A 17293-nucleotide genomic window follows, 5' to 3' on the forward strand; every position below is an offset into this window, starting at 1 on the left:
TTGGCTGCAACAACATGCAAATGAAAGGATTTGCTATTCAAAATAATTGAATCTGGTTCCCATACACTTAAGATTACATCACAGCTCACACCTCAGTCCTGCAGCACAAAGGTCGCACTCAGTCAAACCTGTGCACGACACTGCATGAGACAAAGAGGGAGCAAATGAGGATCGACTGCTAATTACATGAGACGATCCAAACGAACGCCCTCATTAGCCGTGACTGAACAAGAAATGTTCAACATAGTTTTTACATAACAGAAGCCAGCATCAAAGCGCACACACACACACACACACACACACACACACACACACCACACACACACACACACACACACACACACACACACACACACACACAAACTGCATCAGAGGATTCCTGCTCTGCTGAGTGTCAATAAGACGATGCTCCGTTTTTCCAAGAATTAATGATTATTTTTGGGCTGACTGAGCTGCGTCTTCAGGGCCACATGAAGCTGTACAAGTCATATACATTTTTAATAAACTCAGATTGATTTCTGAACACAATTTGCTGAAAGATTTGGAAGGTCTCTGTGCAGCTGCAGAGCTGTGTGAGACCGGATTGCCATACTAACCAATATGACCACAATAATACAATCATTGATTTATGAGTGAGTCATCATGGTTTCAATTCTGTCATCGTCCTGGATTAACAAATCAAATCAAACCGTCAACTGAGCTGCAGGAACAAGTTGGACTGGTGAGTGGTAACTGTATCCGTATACCTGCGGTTTTGATAATGGTTAAACAACCACAGGTCACCTTCAAAGAAGACTCTCAGCTGATAAAGACTTTCCTACGAGTGGCAGGGATTTATTTTATGTCTTTTGCTGAACCAACACCACGGACCGGTCTGAGACATCTTTGTGAAACCGGCCAAGTAAAGTTCCATTATTAACCAAGTGGGAGCAGAGACAGATTTACCCACTGGGATACAGGCCACCTCTGCCACAGTGAAGTTACAGTAACAGGTGAGCTGTTTGCTGTACGACCTATATCCATTCAAACTTTTAATCTCAGTATTAAAGTCCGACTGTACGCCGGAAAATAAAGCTGCTAATGAATGTCAGCCAGTGTAAACTACTGGGACTTGATGGTTTGCAGCCAGATACACACTCCTTTGATCCGAGTGACTGGTTTCTCTTTCCACTCCACAGTGTCTGTAGCACAACGTCACAAGGTCCATGCGCTGACTGAGAGACAGATCAGCATCTGGCAAGAATCTCATTCTGTCTTTACATCCAAAGTGTAGTTTTAATTCTTAAAAGTCCATTAAGTTGTTTGTTTTCCTTTGCACACATGTTGTTTCTCACAGCTGGAATGGAAGTGGTGGATGGGAGAGATGATTATCCATTCATGCAAATACACACATATGTGAACAGAGAGTGCGTAGAGTCAGTTCGGACATCAGGAACATCTCTGAACATTTCCTAAATGTTTGTCTCCTGCCTCCTCCACGTGCAGCCTCTACTGCCTTCACACTCAGCAACAGCCACATCCTCCTCATAAATGTTATGTTAGCAAGATGCAGCCGCAGCATACGTCCTGCAGGCCTTAGCCCTGACCCTAACACCTACACCATCTGGCAACCAGCTGCCTCCCCAGAAGCTTTTGGCAGCATCAGCCACCATACCAAACGTACCGACAACTAGTCTCAGCTGCAGCTTCCCGCAGCCTCAAAAAGACAACCTCCACCCTCAGCTTCCGGCAACAGGGTGCAACCTTCTACAGCTTCTGACATCCAGGTGCACGTACAGCCATCAACACGTAGCCCCAAGATGAAACCTGCAGCTGTCACCAGACAGCTGTAACCCTAACATCCACCTTTCCCCCAGCCGGCGACGACACAACCCTGTGTCAGGCTTCAATAAGAGAAGCTGTGAAAGCCGGCTGAGCCACATGCACAGAGGCCAACACCTTCTCAGCCAGGAGGAGGAGGAGGAGGAGGAGAGGGAGGTGCAGCATGATCACTCAGGGCTAACGTGTACAAAGAGTGGATTATGAAACTAACTAAAAGAAGAAGTCATTCACTTCTGACACCAGAGGGCCTTGAACACAGACAGGGGTTATAGTCAACAATTTTATGTTTAGATCATGTGATAGTAACTACATCATCACCATGACCAGTCAGCAAACTCCATCCTCTGAGGAAGGCCATGATTTTTTTTTTTTTTTTTAATGTTTTGGTAAGTAACAGATCTCCGTCCCTTCTTCCAAACCATTGTTTACATGCCAGAGTACACAAACAAACACAGAGTGTATGTGGGACAGTAGCGTGCATGTAGACGCGCTCATTGTGCTTCAGCTGGAATGAGCCTTTTCCTCCCGGCCTCTCTGGCTCAGTTCCCCCCTTGGCACCGAGCGCCGAGCGGGGGCCGATAAGAACGCGCCCCTCTGTCTCTGCAGCACTCCGGGCATCCTGCGGCGAACGTCCGGAGTCCGACTGCACGCAGATGAGTCCGGCCACAGAAACCTGCACCAGCTCCCTCCTCCGCCCCAGAACAATGAAGACGTTCCCATCACACGCGAAGCACGACAGGCCACACCGTGCAACCGTGCATCGAAGATTTCATGCAGGCTGCAACAGTTCTGGGGGAAAAAAGTCGTGTTATCATAATAAGGAGGTTTTGGTCAAGGTCATCATGCCTGTCAAGGTGCAACAACCCGTGACAGGAGCGGCATCTCCCACTTTTTTTGGACTGTGATAATATAGTTCACACAAAATCAAACTGTGGCTCCTGATACGTCAAGAGAGAGAGAACATATTAACACCGATAAATTATTTTAATCAATCATCACAGTGATCGCCACCCACCCGTTCTCAGGAATCTGCTGGCTGGTGACCCAGTCTGATTTAAGAAATTCCCACCAACCTGCATTCGCCTTTGAGCAGTCCTACAGAAACCGTCAGGCCTCTACACAAACAATCTATCTTCATCTTCTTTATTCCCATGACGAGCTATGATCTAACAGATAACACAAAATTCCTCAAACAAATACCTCAGATATCTCTCCCCCTCAAGATGAGCTGATAATCTGAAGCGACTTTCCAAATGAGCGCTCTGAAACTTTGCCAGACTTACTCATATGTTTATTCATTTGGGGTCAGAGCTTTAATTAATAGGTCGTCCGCTAAAAAATGTCTGGTTTTGTGACAGAAGGCGTTGAGTGTGGTGTTGGACTGTGGACGCATTCCTGTTTCATGACAGCAGGAGCGGGGAAACTATCTTTCAAGCCCAGGACGCAGACGCAAGAAAGGAGCAAGAGAAGGATCTGACCTGAGGGAGGAAAAGCCGCTGGTGTCCGACCCGAGTGCGACAGCTGAGCGTCCAGCTGCTCCCTCTGCTGCTCGTCTGTGCTCAGACAAGAGGTAAAGCAATGACTGTGCTCAGGTGTCTCACACCGGCGCTGCGCACGAGCTCTCCTGCAGCGACGAGCGGTCGGGGCTGTTTGAAAAACCATAAGTCAAATAAATGAAGATGCTGTCAACATGAGTGTGTTGGCAGATAAAAGAGAAAGGATTTATACTTGAATGAAAATGAGTGAAATCACATTTCCCAGAGGGACTAAATAAAAATAATAAAAAAGAAAACACACACAGCTGGATTGAGGAGGTTCTTGGGATTGTTTTGGTTCTCTGCTCTTTATTTAACTTAAGAAGATATCACCTAATAGACCTGATTTAACATTTAAGAATAAAACAGTGAAGAAATCACAAGGTCCACACTCACTTCTCTAGTGTGTCCAAAGCTTTCTTGTGGCCCCCCTCAGCAGATCTGCTCCCCTGGTCAGCTGACTAAATAATTTAATCCTACATATATATATATATATATATATATATATATATTTGCAAACAACAATACTGAGAAAACAGTTGTAAAACGTCTCCCGTGGCTTCAGAGGAGCTCTCTAAGGTCTGGCACAATAAGCAGCTTGGGTTTAGAGAGGACACTGGACCTTTTGACAGGTGGGAATAAACAGGAAGTTGACATGGACATGGAGGATCTGCAGAGCACCGCAGGGATAAACGGTTCTCTCAACATAAAGCCAGTGGGATTTTTACTTTGGCTTTTGGATTACTGCAAAAAAAAAAAGTTTTATGATAATTAAACGTTTTGTTCGGCAGGATAATCTTCACAAATGACACCACTCTTATGATTTTTGAAGCCTAAATACATCGGCGGAAATAAAAGCTAATGCTAATGCTAATACACAGTCGCATGACTTCAACGTCACTATAAGCCTCCAACTTCTAGTATGATTTATGCTAACTAATTTTCAGGTTTTAGGACCCATTCCTCTCGCACTCTATTAAGGACACAGACGAGTTGCATTATGGGAAATGTAGGATCCAGCATTTTGGGGGGCTCGACTAACATTTGAGATTAAAAGTCAGGATACCTTGGCCTCGGCTGCATCAATTCTGAGCACTCCTGCAAGTCAGCCATTGTTACAGAAATGCAATAGTAAATATCTTGAAATGCCCCTTTAAATACAGGCTAATCATTATAAGTAAGAAGTGATCATCCAAAAAAAAAACAGGGGTTTCCTTTAGAAGGGGAATATCTGTTTGCATCATACCACCAACTGTCCTGATAGCGTTAAGAGCCTAATGCAGGCAATTCAATTCATTACACTAATCAATTTAGCAATTACTCAATCATTTTGCGGCCAAAAGCAAATTTTTTTCCTGTGAAGCGTTATGTAAATAAGCAGCATGAACTCTCCCCGGACTTGAATCAGGCCTCACTCCTCCTCCCTCTTACTAGGCCCCTTCAAGGAATCTCCACATATAAAAACCTTTTCACCTCCCTCCGGGGAGAGCTAGAGGAATGCCTGCCTTGCCAAATTCCTCAACGCTGTTTGTTGGGGCTTACAGTGCTAGTAACACAGGCTACCAAATACCAAAGCGAGAAGTCACTGCGCTCAGAGACGGCCGAACATCAATCCTGCGCTGTTATTGTAATAGTATGATGAAAAAAACACATTTATTGAGAACCGTTTTTCGCTTTATTGTCATTTCCGTCGGTGCGTCCTTCATTAGTAGAGCAGTGAAAAACAGAGCGATTCCCCTCGTGGCCTTTCAGTGTCTCTGAGGTTCGGCGCCCCACATGGTTGATATTAACATTCCATACGCTTTCTAATGGTGAGGACAAAGCAGGCCGCAGGGGAGGGTTCATGACAGCATTGGCATGGTGCACACATTCCTGCATTACTAGCTGGAGGGCCTCCGGGTGGTGGTGGTGGTGGCGGTGCTGGGGGGCGGTGGGAGATGAGTAAACAAGAAAAATAAGGAGAGCTACAGTACGAGCCGCCTCCTCTCCCTCCCTGCTGTCTGAGACGTCTGGACAGACGTGTACATATGTGGTATTTCCTCAGTTATCACAGACAGTTATCGCAGGGAGGACGGACGCCGCTTTGGCACATGGGAACATTCCTTTCTCTGGGTGTTTTAATGCAAAGCGCACATTAATAATGCATTTCGGGCAACTTGAAAAATTGGAATGTGCAGCTTCCTACGGGAAAAAGTGGAAGAAAAAAATGGAGAAACAAGGAGCTCAAGTGGAATTCATCGACCGAAGAGTCAGATGTGTGAACGGTCAACAACATCTTAAGGCCATTTTAATCTATTAAAAGCAGAGTCCAGATAGATTTCAACCCCGAGCTGATTGGGAAACCTTTCACCAAATGTAAACGTTAGCTCCGATAGAAAGCATCTCGTTTTTGGTGTTTTCCCACAGTGCAACACTCAGACATCGGCGCTCGCACAGGCTGGAATGGATCGCAGCGTAACATAAAATATCCTCGGCACAAGAGCAAACACGTCTGGCATCTTCAGTATGTTTACAGTTAAACTCCTGCACATACAGGCAAACTGTTTGAATTCGTTACGGCTGCACACAGATACATATCCAGAGAATGCTGAGCTAATCAGCTGTGCAGGATAAATACGTCGTCAGAAATGCAACATGCTGCTCAATGCACTTTGTTCATATTTATTCCACCTCACTCAATCACTGACCAGTCTGTACAGACGTCTGGGCGGACTCAGGCTCTGAGCCGCTGGGCAGGTACTTGGACACGGTCCTGACATTGCTCTCCCTCAAGCTCTCGATGTGGGTGTCCAGTCTCTGGAACAGCTCCTCGGTCCGCAGCACCTCCTCCTCTACGAAACGAGAGACCATGCTGTCTGCAGGTGACACCGATACCGAACGCTCCTGGGAAGCAGGAAACACACACACAATGTGTAGAAAGAAAAAAAAAAAAAGAGGACAGTAGAGTGTTACCTACATCACAACTGTGTTCTCACCTGTGGAAAGGTCGAGGGAACGGTTTTTTCTCTGGACACGAGACTCAGAGAGTCTTCGGAGCAGGAGCTTTGTCCCTCAGCAGCAGATTCATTCGAGCCTAAGGTCGGCACCGAGTTTCTCCTGGTGCGTCTCTTGCTGCTGGAGGAGGAAGAGGAGGAGGAGGATGCTGATGAATGAGTCGTGCTGTCTTGGGCCTGGCTGCAGGGCTGGTCTGTGGGGGACTGGGACAGGGTGTGCAGCTCTTTAAAGAGCCTCTGGATCTGTCCCTCATAGCAGGTGGTGTTGTCCTGCAGCTTGGCCTTTGAGGCCTTCATCTCCTCCCGGTATTTGTGACGTCTGGTATTTTCATTCCTGCAGATAAAGCAAGCAGCGGTGCATGAGGGCTCAGTTTCTTGATCTTGTGTGCTTGTGTGTCTGTGTGTATGGCAGCTACCTGTCCTGAGCAGGCTGCGGTCGGTCAGTTATGCCGTGGCAGAGCAGGGCTCGTTCATATTTATCCTGGCTGGACCCCTCAACCTGGGCCTGCATCTCACCGAGCGCCTGCCTCAGATGTTGATTCTCTTGCTCCAGGCTGCTCAGGTTGGACACATAGCTCTCCCTCAGGGATGCAAGCGAGGACTCCCCCCTCTGAGAGGAGAGACGTGATACAGGAGAGAGAGATGAGTCAGATTTAGACACAAGTCTAAGGCTGAAGTCAAAGGCTGCCTTAAGGCGGTCTGTAAAAGCATGTCATGACTACACGAACAACTATGTCAAAGCAGACAAACCGTGGGTGACTGAGACTCCAGTCTCTGCAGCAGACCCCTCAGACGGTGGTTCTCAGTCTGTTGAGTCTCCAGCTGCGCCTGAGTCATCTGAGAAAGTCAGAAACAAATATTGCATGAAGATTGTGGCTATTTTTGTATCGTAAACTACATTTTTTAATATACAAACTAAATATTTATGTGACAGATCTTGTGTCGGACCAACAAAAAGCCATCACATCAACAGACATGAAGAAAGAGAGTGATCCATGTCCAAACGTGTTTATTGACTCACTTTAAGCTCCGCTGCCTTCTGCTCTGCTCGCTCCTCCTCGCCACGAAGCTGCTGCTTGATGCCGGACGAGGAGCCGCTCAGCGAGGCGATGGCGAGGTCGCGCTGGTGCAGCTCACTGGTCAGCTTTGACACCTCCTTCCTCATCCCCTCCACCTCACCACTGTGAGTCTGCTGGGCCCTTTGGAGCTCTTCTCTGAGCTGCAGGGAAGTACGATTGTGATTTGATGTCAACGGGGGAAACGGTAAGACAAAGAAATTACAGCATGTCGGAGGAAAAGAGGAAGTTTTCTGACCTTTTTCATCTCAGCAACAGAAGAGTCGTACTCGGCTTTTACAGTTCTCAGATCCTGCTCTGTCTTTGAGTGGTCAGCTCTCTGTCGGGTCACCGTGTCCAGCCTGAGTAAACCACCAGAACACGTCAGGGACAAAACACGTCAGGGACAAAACACGTCAGGGAAACCAGTGGTTGATTTTGCAAATTCAAAAACAAACAGAATATTAAGCTTATTTGTCCAAGTTAATAATAATGTGGGCGTGTAAACACTCACCTCTCTTTGAGACAGGCCAGTTCGGCCTTGAGATGAACCTCACAACCTTGGGCACAGTGAAGCTTGGTTGCAGTTCTCTCCAGATCTTGCCTCAGGGTTTGGACACCAGTGCAGCCCTGCGCCGCCACACAGTCCTCCAGAGAGCTGCACACACAGGAGAACATCCACAAAACACAACTTCATTTCACCTGTTTCCGCCTTTCTCTTGAACCAATGCAGAACAGCAGCAGTGCATCCTCCCCACAGTAACGGCACAGGACGCCCTCTTGTGTCGTTGTTGCGGTACTGCATCATGACAGACTGAATACACATTAATGACAGGCGTAGATTCACCCACCGAATGACTTGATCTTTAGCTTCCAGGACTCGGTTGAGTCTCACAGCCTCGTTACGAAGTCTCTGACGTTCCAAACTGGTTCTTCGTACAAATGAGTCCTGAGAATCCAGCGTGGCGTGAAGTTCCTCCCGCTCCTCTGAAAACACCTGTGGAACCATCAGATGATGAAATTATATTTCAGCATCACTGTTATTGTGTCTAACGCACAGTGGAATAAAATGCGTATAACAGATTGTTATTTTCAAGGTAATATCAGCACATTTTTCTCTTGCATTAGTATTTTCCAGAGTGGGTTCAGGCTAATGTGACATTATCTGCAGCTGTGATGAGCTAAGAACTTCCCTGATGAAAAACTGTTCAGTTGTGATTATGACTGCAACAACATGTTTTACTTTATCAATTAATAATATAAAAATAAATAAATGATTTCCTCTTTTACTTGATTAATCGTTTAAAATGTCCAATTGCCTGTTTTGTCCAAAGAAAAGCAGCAAATTCTAACATTTAAGAAGGTGGAAATAGAGAATCAGTTGTCTGACAGATAATTAATGATAAGTCCTTGTCCATGTAAAATATTCACACAGTCTCTGGTTCCAGCTTCTCCAGTGTGAAGATTTTCTTTTCTCTCTCATGTGACAGTGAACTGAATATTTTTGCTGCTGGCTCGAAAAAAACAAGCAATCTGAAGAAGTAACTTTGAACTTTAGGAAATTGTGATTGTAAAAAAAAAAGTTTCTCCCCACTATTCACTGCCTTTTTAGAGATGAAAGGATTAATCAATACTTGTTGGTTGCAGTCACATAATAATCAGTTACTTGTTTCTGTTCTAATTGTGATCATCACGTCAGAGTTATTTTAGGAAGCTTCATGATGGATTCTGTTTATCGAGCCGTTTTGAAGCATCACACTGAAATGTTCTTTTTATCGTGGTTGTCTCTGCGCTGACGTCACACTGATTTAAACTGTATCATTTCACATTAATACACACTATGTTTAACGGCCTGTTGCTTAGAAACATGTCACTGAATTCCTTGGTTATCTATTTTTTCCTCAGTATGGGACAGTAGGGGCTGCACTGCTTGTATATGTGTGTGTCACTGTGTTCACCTGCTGCTCTCTCTGGTACTGTCCCAAACACATCTCCAGAGGTCGGAGTCGCTCCAGTTCGAGCTCGTGTGAGTGCAGGCTGTCCTGCGTCTTCTCCAGCTGAGTGCGCAGACTCTGCGCCTCTGAACAGCACTCCCTGTGCTCCCTCTCTCTTCGCCACGACGCCCACTGGGACTGGAAATCAGATGAGAGAAAATATGAGTGAAAAATGACCCGACTCCAATAAACTGTGTCTGACTTGACATCAAATGTTAAAAGTTCATAGTCTGCTTTTACTTTCACGTGTGTGAGCTCGTCGGTCAGGCTCTTATTCTGGGCCTCCAGTGCTGTCAGCTGTTTCTGGTGCTGGATGTGTTGCTGCTCCCACTCTGCAGAGCGCTGGTGATATTCCTGCGAGGATAATTATGCTCAAAATAACCAGCAGATGGCAGTAAAGGGCTGTTTTGTAGGAGACTGGGGTCATGTCAGGAAAAGATGAAGGTGGGAAACTGACTGTTGTACCTGGAGTTTTTCCTGCAGCTGGGTCACCTCTGAAAGGTCTGTCTCTTTGGCTCCTCCACTGGACTCCTTGAGCTGTTTGCGCTGCAGCTTGTGGTAACTTCTCTTTAATTTATCTAACTGCAGGATAAAATGTTCATAGTGCTTTGGTCAACATGCTGCATCTCTGCTGGAAGAAGATTCTTGAAATTAAGTATCGTTAAGTGGAAAAGTATGTTGTCAAATTCAGTTTACAACCAGAGAAACCTTGAGTCTGCACACCTGTAGTCTGCCTTTGTTTAATTGTGTAACAGACGAGTTGTCTCACCTCTTCACGGACTTTCCTCAGTTGTTGTTCATACTTGGCGACTAACTCTTGTCGATCGGTCTGGACGTCTTCTACCTGTTTGCGGAGCAGCCCGATCTGTGGTTGGGGTGAAGACGGTCATGGTATTGTAAAAAATATGGATCAAACATTCACATAATAACATCATTCAGGAACATGAGTATCATGCAAGAGTTCTGGTTTGGAAGAAGAAAACGTTAGCCCTCTAAGTTCAGATTGATGAGCTCCAGTTCAGTATGTGTGTGTATGTGAAAACCCATATTAGATGGAACAGAGAAGCCTCGCTGATTCAGCTGCATCACCAAACACTACAATATAATTTCAGTAAGTGTCTTCTACTTCACCTCCAGGTCCCTCCTCTCAATGAGACTCCTGGAAGTAAACAGCTCCTCTTCTCTGCTCTTCAGCCTGAGCCCCAGGGCCTGGATGTCAGCCTCCCACTCCCTCTTCTGATGGTTGATCATTATGTCAATCTGCCGCATCAGCTCCTGCAGCTCTGGCTCACACGATGACAGGACTGAGCTGGAATATACATTATATACCGGATATAAATATCAAAACAAAAAATACCGCATCACAGGGAGGCTACCGTCTCTGCAAGCGCTCACCGCCACCTGTGATGTTAAGACTCAAAGTTAGTCAGCTAGTCACTGGCTTTAGCCCCAGTTTACGTTACCTGAGATCAGGATTCTGCAGAGATCCCAGAGCAGCCTCCATCTGGTTGGAAGTGTTCATCGAGTCTTGTTATTAACTTCCTGATAGTGAACTGTCTCTGTGGACACTTTAAACTTACCTCAAGCTAGCTTAACAGTTAAGTTGACTAACCTAGCAACCTTCTGTGACAGCATTAACCACTAACCATCACCAAGCTGAGCTGCCAGTTAAACTGCGTGAGTTGAAATTAAATAACGAACGTTACAACAGCTGATTGAAGTTTCTTACATAGTTCAGCGCGTCTAACTACTTTTGTTTACATCGTTAAGTGAAACTACATTGAACAACTGCACTGGATACAATGGTGTAAGGCGGTAACTCCACCCTCCAACCTGTGACCTCATCACGTCGTACGTAACTCCACGTACTGGAGTTACACATGGGGTTCTGTATCTAGGTGCGTTATCTCAACGATCAAACCTTATTAGAATATTAACCCAATCGCCTACCTCTTGAAGTTAGAGACTGCTGCCGTGGTGACGTGTTGTTTTGCATTTCACAGTGTGATGACGCGTGGCTCCACAGCCTTTATTTCCATAGCCCGAGACCAAACTGACGCAGGGATGGCAATACGAAGGTTAACGATATGTAATCAAAATAATCATTCATACGTGGAAGAAGAACTATCTTATTACATAACAACAGTTCTCTCAAATCGAAACACTTAAAAAAGTTTAAAATGTATTGTTTCTCCTCAACTGCACACGTGGCTCGTTGGTCTAGGGGTATGATTCTCGCTTCGGGTGCGAGAGGTCCCGGGTTCAAATCCCGGACGAGCCCAAGTTTTTTCGAATGTCGGTGAAGCTACTATACAAATATCGCTAACGCTTAGCCGCGAGTAGCTACTTAGCAACAACAGCAAACACCCAGTGCCACACAGCGCGCTCTTATTGCAGTCGTTATACAGTGTTTGTCCCCTAGCCGTATGATACATGGACAGAAATTTTCACGTTTTACAAACAAAACGTTTTACACTGCGTTGTTGTTCACCAAGCTTTACCTTAACGTTAGCATTAGCTAACGAACTAGCTGCGTTCTTTGCGGGCGTGCTAGAGATATTTCACGCGTGTCACGGGTTTTCGAGTGGGACAGAACTTAGAAAACACGCAGCCAGGAGTAAAAGATCTTAAACATAAATAAAAAGAGCGTAAAACTAAAAGCACAAGTTATATCTCGTTATCTATTTTATTACAGTGATACATCCACATCATTGTGGCTCGTTGGTCTAGGGGTATGATTCTCGCTTTGGGTGCGAGAGGTCCCGGGTTCAAATCCCGGACGAGCCCACTTTTTTTATTGAGAAGACTCTGTTTCTCTATCTATCAGTTCATTTTACTTTTTACTTTTTGAATAAGGGGGAGGGGCTTAATGGGCTCGTTATCACTGTTTGACTACCCTTACCCCTCTCCTCCTGCAAACATCCCACACCCGTTTCTCCACCTGCCCTCCGACAAACACTAAACAAAGCGCGTCTCCTCCGCCCTGCTTCCCCAGCTGTTGTGCTGTGAGGGGTTTGGGGCATGCGAAGAGAGAGAGGGAGAGAGAGAGAGGGAAAGAGAGAGAGAGACTTCTGTTCTCGCCCCCACAAAACACATCAGACACTCCCAACAGGCGGCAGACGAGCCGGCTCTCCCTCTCTATTCACCTAGGACTGAAGGAGCATCGAGTCTGTCACGGAATATATGCAAACTGTAAGTTCACCTTTTTTATTATTAAAAAACTTCTCTTCTGCTATGATGTGTAGTAGAGGATACTGGGTTGTTGTTCTGTTAGATTTAATGTTCATGTCTGAAATAATATAATAACACTAGGTGGGAATAAACTATATATCATAGTTAAACATGTTCAACAAAAGTTGTTTCTGTCTTGCTAGAACAGTTTAGACTAGAAAAAAGTAAGATAATTTATATATTTGAAATTCTGTATTTGTTACCTGTGTGAAAAAGTTTTTAGTTTGTTCTAATATTAAGTATTTCACTTTGATTTAACAGAGAGAAGCAAACTGGGAACCAGGACAAATCATCTACTTCAACAAGCCCTTATCACAAGTGTCACTTCCTAAATAGTGTCATTACGAGTCATTTTTTACTGTTAGCTTCCGGTTCGGCTCGACCATGGTTCTGTGTGAGGACGGTGAGTGCAGCGTCTGCCTCTCGCCCTACTCGAGGATGGACAGGATCCCCCGGGTGCTGCACTGCAGGCACACCTTCTGCGAGCCGTGCCTGGAGACGATGTCCCAGGCCAGGAGCGGGCTGCTGACCGTGGGCTGCCCTCTGTGTCGCCGGGTGACCTGCATAGGCCGCGGCCTCAGCCTGCAGGAAGCTCTGTGGGTCAACAGCCGGCTGTGGGAGCAGATACCAGAGGACGTGGACGCAGAGGCCGAGGAGGAGGAGGAGGAAGAAGAGGAGGGGGAGGAAGAAGACGGACTGAAGCAGGAAGCGGAAGGGGAGAGGATAGAGGCTAAACAGCAACCTTCATCACAGGCAGAATGGTGGGTATGAGTGTGAACACATTTACACGAGGAAGGACTGGTCCGCTGCAACTGTAGCTTCAGCTTCCCTCTGGTTTCGAGGCATCTTCAATCAGAGACAGTTACAAACAGAAAAGCTAACAATGTGTGACCTTTGACCTCTCGTTGTTTCCTATTAGTACGCTAACTGTTGAGAGTTTCTCCCTGGTTGGCTTGTTGAATTTAAAGAATTTTAACCAGCCATTCACACGCCGACGTTAACCAGCACATTTGTCCACAGAGCTCCTCATTAGCACCTCAGCTCGGCGGTGCCACGTTGTGTTTGCAGGAGTCTGACACACAAAAACTTTACCTCAGTGTTTCCTCCAGGTCCTCCAGAACAAAGCTCAAATTACCCGCCTTCTTCCGAAAGTTCAGCCTGACGAAGCAGCACCAGGAGAGGATCGTGCCTGGCAGCAACGTGTGAGTCCTGATTTTGCGGTAAACATCTGCAATAGTGGACAAATTTTCTTCAAATGTGAGCTAAGATTTTTCTCTGTTTTTCTTTTTGAAGGGAAATGAAATCCTGGCGCAGACTCTCAACTGAGGAGACAGTTTAAAAAAAAGGACAAAGAGTAATGTCACATGACGCCTCGTGAAGACCTGACTCAGCCTTGTCAGTGGAAGGAAAGTTGAAGCCGTTAGGACCCAGGATCCATTTGTGCTCCTGTCAGGACAATGTTTTGTCCTCAGCCAAAGGTGCTCTGTCTCCCCATTATTTATTCTAGGCTTAATTCTCCCAGCTGGTGCTGTGGGATTTGGTTCAGCTGTCCCAGTGGGGCTAACACCCCGAGACCCCCCTCATAACAGATGGTCTCCTGAGGACGTTCCCTTTTACCTAGCCACAGCTGAACATTGAACATAACATATTGTTTTCTTTAATTTATGATAGTCGACAAAGTATTTAATAAAAAAATATTTTTTAAAAATTCTTTATCGGTGTTGTTATTTACTAATTAATGCTGATGCCACGTGGTTCTGGGGAGACGACGGTCGTTTAAAAGAATCATGAGCTCAAAGCAAAGACACGACACTTTCCCACTTTTCTCTGTAAATCATTTATGACACATTACGAATTTACGTGACTGAAAATAAGTGAAGCCACCGGGAGATTTTGTGAATAGCATAATGTGAGTGTTACTTCTGTGGGCACGACACACACAACAAAAAACATGTCACAAAAGACTCACTCAACCATGAAAGAGGATTATAAACTCCATTCAATGAGCATCTGGCAAGTTTTCCATGTTAGAAGATATTAGAAAATCTGGATCATCACTTTCATGGAAATGGCCTTTTAATCTTTTGTGTACATATCAGTTCAAAAATATACAGCACGTACCCCACTGTGCATGTGCGGGCTGGAGTTATTGTGTTTGGCGTCTCAGTCATATTAAGGTCATTGTTATTGTCTGTTTGAAAACACGCTGGGAGGAGGAAGAAAACCGTTAGCTGACATACTGGTTATACTGGTCGTAACGGGGCTGCCTGTGAAATACACTCGATGACTGATGTGGTATTTAGCCTTTTAAGTGCCATTTATATATTCCCATGTTTCAGTATTATCACAGCGACTGACTTGAGCTGCTCTAAAATGCCAAACAGGGAACAGCGCATTCCAGCTTCTAAATGATCTGGCATCAGCTGTGTTTGGCTGTCACGGCGGTCTGGACTGCAGCAGGAAGGCAGACAGCACACAAACAGCAACAGGGTTGTGAAAGTGGCAAGGGACCAGTTTCAGTTTCGCAATGTATTTACTGGCTCTCCCGGTGTGGCCCTCACAGTGTTGATCACTGGGATTAGGTTGGAGCAGAACAGGAAACAACTCCCAGGGCAGGTTGGCGGCGGCAGAGGAAGTGCTCAGATCATTTACTCAAGTAAAAATAACAAATAAGATCACCTGAATCAGTAGAAATGCTCAACTATTACGCATATATAAGTGTAAAAAGTGTCATCTGTTTTGTAATTAAACTCTTAATCTGTAAAGTAACAAGTAACTACAGCTGGTGTTTTACTCTGAAAGGTCGTGGAGCAGAAATATCAAGTAGGAACAAATAGGAATAATTAATTAATCAGTATAAGTTTCTCAAAATTGTACTAAAAGCTTTATACTGGAGTAAATGTATGTAAATACATGGCACCAGTGCAGGTGGCTCTGGTCAGTCTGACGAATGAGGCAGTTACTACACTAAGAGCCACAAACAAAAAAACAAACCGATGTTGCAAAGACAGTTTCCTCATCGCTGCCCATTACAACAGGCAGAAGTACATTCCTCTCCGAGTGTGTGTCCTGCACTGAATGGCTTTTCTGAGGACCTGGATTAAAACATTAACACCTCCAGTGCTGGTGTGTTTTTTGCAAAACAAAGTCTGGGACTGAAAGTGCAACAAACTACAACAGCACTTCAGAACAGTGCCAATATCTAAACTGTATTTTACACTTTGGTTTTTGCTGTTAAAGTGAGTTTTGCAAGAGCTGGCGGGCTGGTTTTGTTACTCGCCAGGCGAGCTGTCGCCTCCTGTTTCCAGTCTTTATGCTAAGCTAAGCTAAGCTAAGCTAACCGGCTGCTGATGGTAGCTTCATATATGAGTGGTATCATCAAACAGAAGGAGAATGTGAATGAGCAAATTTCAAAAGGTGAAAAACTTTACACAGAAAAACACAAAAATGTATTAAAGCCTTTAAGATTTGAGTTGTTCGTGTGTTTTTTAATGAATTAGCATTTCTTTTTAATTATTAAACATTAATTAACAGTCATACAATGGCTCATCCTTGTGTTACTCCAGTTCACAGGAATCATATCCAGTCATCAGTAGAAACTGGGGACATTTGATGTCGTGTCAAACTAGAAACCATGCATGCCGCCACATGTTTGATTACTCGTTCTGCACCTGTTTGACACAACTATTGCTTCATTATCTGTGACCTAAATACACACACTGTGTAGATCCGTCAGCTGGGTGCAGAGAGAGGTGAAAGAAGAAACAGGCGTTGTGTGCGTGACTTTGGTAATAAGACATCTTTATTAATCATTTGGAGAGACATGCTAGATCTCTGTACAGTGTGAATGGAGAGTCAGCTCCGGACTGGTCAGGTCTGCTGCTCAGAGCTGTGACAGAACATACACACCCTCAGGGAATGGCCATGGCCTCCATCTTCAAATGCAGACCCCCCCCCCACCGCCACCGCCATCGCCACCCCCAACACAACACAACACAACACAACACGCAAAGACTTGTGTTGCATCACTTGGTCCATTTTCAAGGGGAATGTTAAAATGGGCCTTTCGGGGGAAACCAAAGCAAAGGTGGGCTCTACTTTCATATTTAAGGTTAAATACAAAGGAATGTCTATAGCTACCGATCAATCATTTTGTCCACATTTAAAAATAAATACCCACTGAGTCTTTTTTTCTCTAAAAGTGCTCTCCTTTACAAGGCTGTGTGGTCAGTAATGAGAGCAGTACATTCCTGTTTCAGTAAAATAAATAGGCAGCAACACAGAGGGTTCAAACGTTATTAGACTTGTTTTTTTCTTTTTTCCAGTACGAGGGATTCAAACTCCAAATGCAACCTGTCTTTGTCATTCCCAACACCACCAGTGTGTTCCAGTCAAGGTCTCCTGTGATATTTGATCCAACTCGGTCTCTTATTACTATTATTATTATTATTATTATTATTATTTTAATCATTATTATTATTATTATTATTATTATTTGGCTCATTATGTGGGTTAGAAAGGTTCACTAGTTTTCACAAGAGTGCTCCCCCTTTTTTTGGACAAGTGTGAACAATTCATGAACGTTTTCCTCTACTCTAAGACACAGTTCCCCAAAAGTTCTGGGGATAAAGATAAAATTTTTTTTTGTTTGTTTTTTGTTTGTT

At 44.9% G+C, this 17293-nt stretch overlaps 3 protein-coding genes and 2 non-coding genes across 8 annotated transcripts in view; 3 read left to right on the forward strand and 2 right to left on the reverse strand.

Moving 5' to 3' along the window:
• Positions 1-363: 363 nt before the first annotated feature.
• Positions 364-11210, reverse strand: cep63 (centrosomal protein 63). 2 transcript variants are annotated; one of them, XM_056379580.1, is made up of 15 exons: positions 10862-11210; positions 10530-10707; positions 10168-10263; positions 9864-9980; positions 9639-9752; positions 9363-9536; positions 8256-8401; positions 7919-8062; positions 7664-7766; positions 7371-7568; positions 7100-7186; positions 6766-6959; positions 6332-6683; positions 6044-6239; positions 364-3467 (listed from the first exon to the last, which is right to left on the reverse strand). In XM_056379580.1, exons 1-15 carry the CDS (start codon positions 10918-10920, stop codon positions 3154-3156), a joined length of 2472 nt encoding a protein of 823 aa, XP_056235555.1. In that variant the 5' UTR covers positions 10921-11210; the 3' UTR covers positions 364-3153. The 2 variants fall into 2 exon arrangements, with proteins under 2 accessions (XP_056235555.1, XP_056235556.1); XM_056379581.1 differs by lacking the exon at positions 364-3467 and having other exon boundaries at positions 5750-6239.
• A 397-nt stretch (positions 11211-11607) lies between these two features.
• trnap-cgg (transfer RNA proline (anticodon CGG)) lies at positions 11608-11679 on the forward strand. Its single transcript has one exon. It is a non-coding gene; the product is annotated as a tRNA-Pro (tRNA).
• im:7152348 (uncharacterized protein LOC559250 homolog) lies at positions 11678-14334 on the forward strand. Of its 2 annotated transcripts, none has more exons than XM_056379016.1 (4): positions 11678-12590; positions 12891-13390; positions 13739-13831; positions 13923-14334. In XM_056379016.1, exons 2-4 carry the CDS (start codon positions 13014-13016, stop codon positions 13966-13968), a joined length of 516 nt encoding a protein of 171 aa, XP_056234991.1. In that variant the 5' UTR covers positions 11678-12590; positions 12891-13013; the 3' UTR covers positions 13969-14334. The 2 variants fall into 2 exon arrangements, with proteins under 2 accessions (XP_056234991.1, XP_056234990.1); XM_056379015.1 differs by having other exon boundaries at positions 11683-12590; positions 13727-13831.
• On the forward strand, positions 12114-12185 carry trnap-ugg (transfer RNA proline (anticodon UGG)). The gene has a single exon. It is a non-coding gene; the product is annotated as a tRNA-Pro (tRNA).
• A 2075-nt stretch (positions 14335-16409) lies between the features above and the next one.
• rab6ba (RAB6B, member RAS oncogene family a) overlaps positions 16410-17293 on the reverse strand; it is a 49993-nt gene continuing 49109 nt past the window's right edge. For both annotated transcript variants that reach the window (XM_056378665.1, XM_056378666.1), the window contains exon 8: positions 16410-17293. This exon is cut by the window's right edge and continues 1769 nt beyond it. The gene's annotated coding sequence lies outside the window, so the exon portion shown is untranslated.

Source organism: Seriola aureovittata, chromosome 6, assembly GCF_021018895.1.
Source record: "Seriola aureovittata isolate HTS-2021-v1 ecotype China chromosome 6, ASM2101889v1, whole genome shotgun sequence".
In the NCBI taxonomy this organism is placed as follows: domain Eukaryota; kingdom Metazoa; phylum Chordata; class Actinopteri; order Carangiformes; family Carangidae; genus Seriola; species Seriola aureovittata.

What these genes read in the sequence shown, in the direction of transcription:
- im:7152348 (XM_056379015.1), top strand. Translation starts at nt 13,014, where the DNA reads ATGGTTCTGTGTGAGGACGGTGAGTGCAGCGTCTGCCTCTCGCCCTAC. An exon ending in CCTTCATCACAGGCAGAATG is followed by an intron (nt 13,391 to 13,726) that starts GTGGGTATGAGT and finishes ACTTTACCTCAG; the next exon opens with TGTTTCCTCCAGGTCCTCCA. An exon ending in ATCGTGCCTGGCAGCAACGT is followed by an intron (nt 13,832 to 13,922) that starts GTGAGTCCTGAT and finishes TTCTTTTTGAAG; the next exon opens with GGAAATGAAATCCTGGCGCA.
- cep63 (XM_056379580.1), bottom strand. Translation starts at nt 10,920, where the DNA reads ATGAACACTTCCAACCAGATGGAGGCTGCTCTGGGATCTCTGCAGAAT. An exon ending in AGAAGGCAGCGGAGCTTAAA is followed by an intron (nt 7,187 to 7,370) that starts GTGAGTCAATAA and finishes TGACTTTCTCAG; the next exon opens with ATGACTCAGGCGCAGCTGGA. An exon ending in CCGCAGCCTGCTCAGGACAG is followed by an intron (nt 6,684 to 6,765) that starts GTAGCTGCCATA and finishes CTTTATCTGCAG; the next exon opens with GAATGAAAATACCAGACGTC.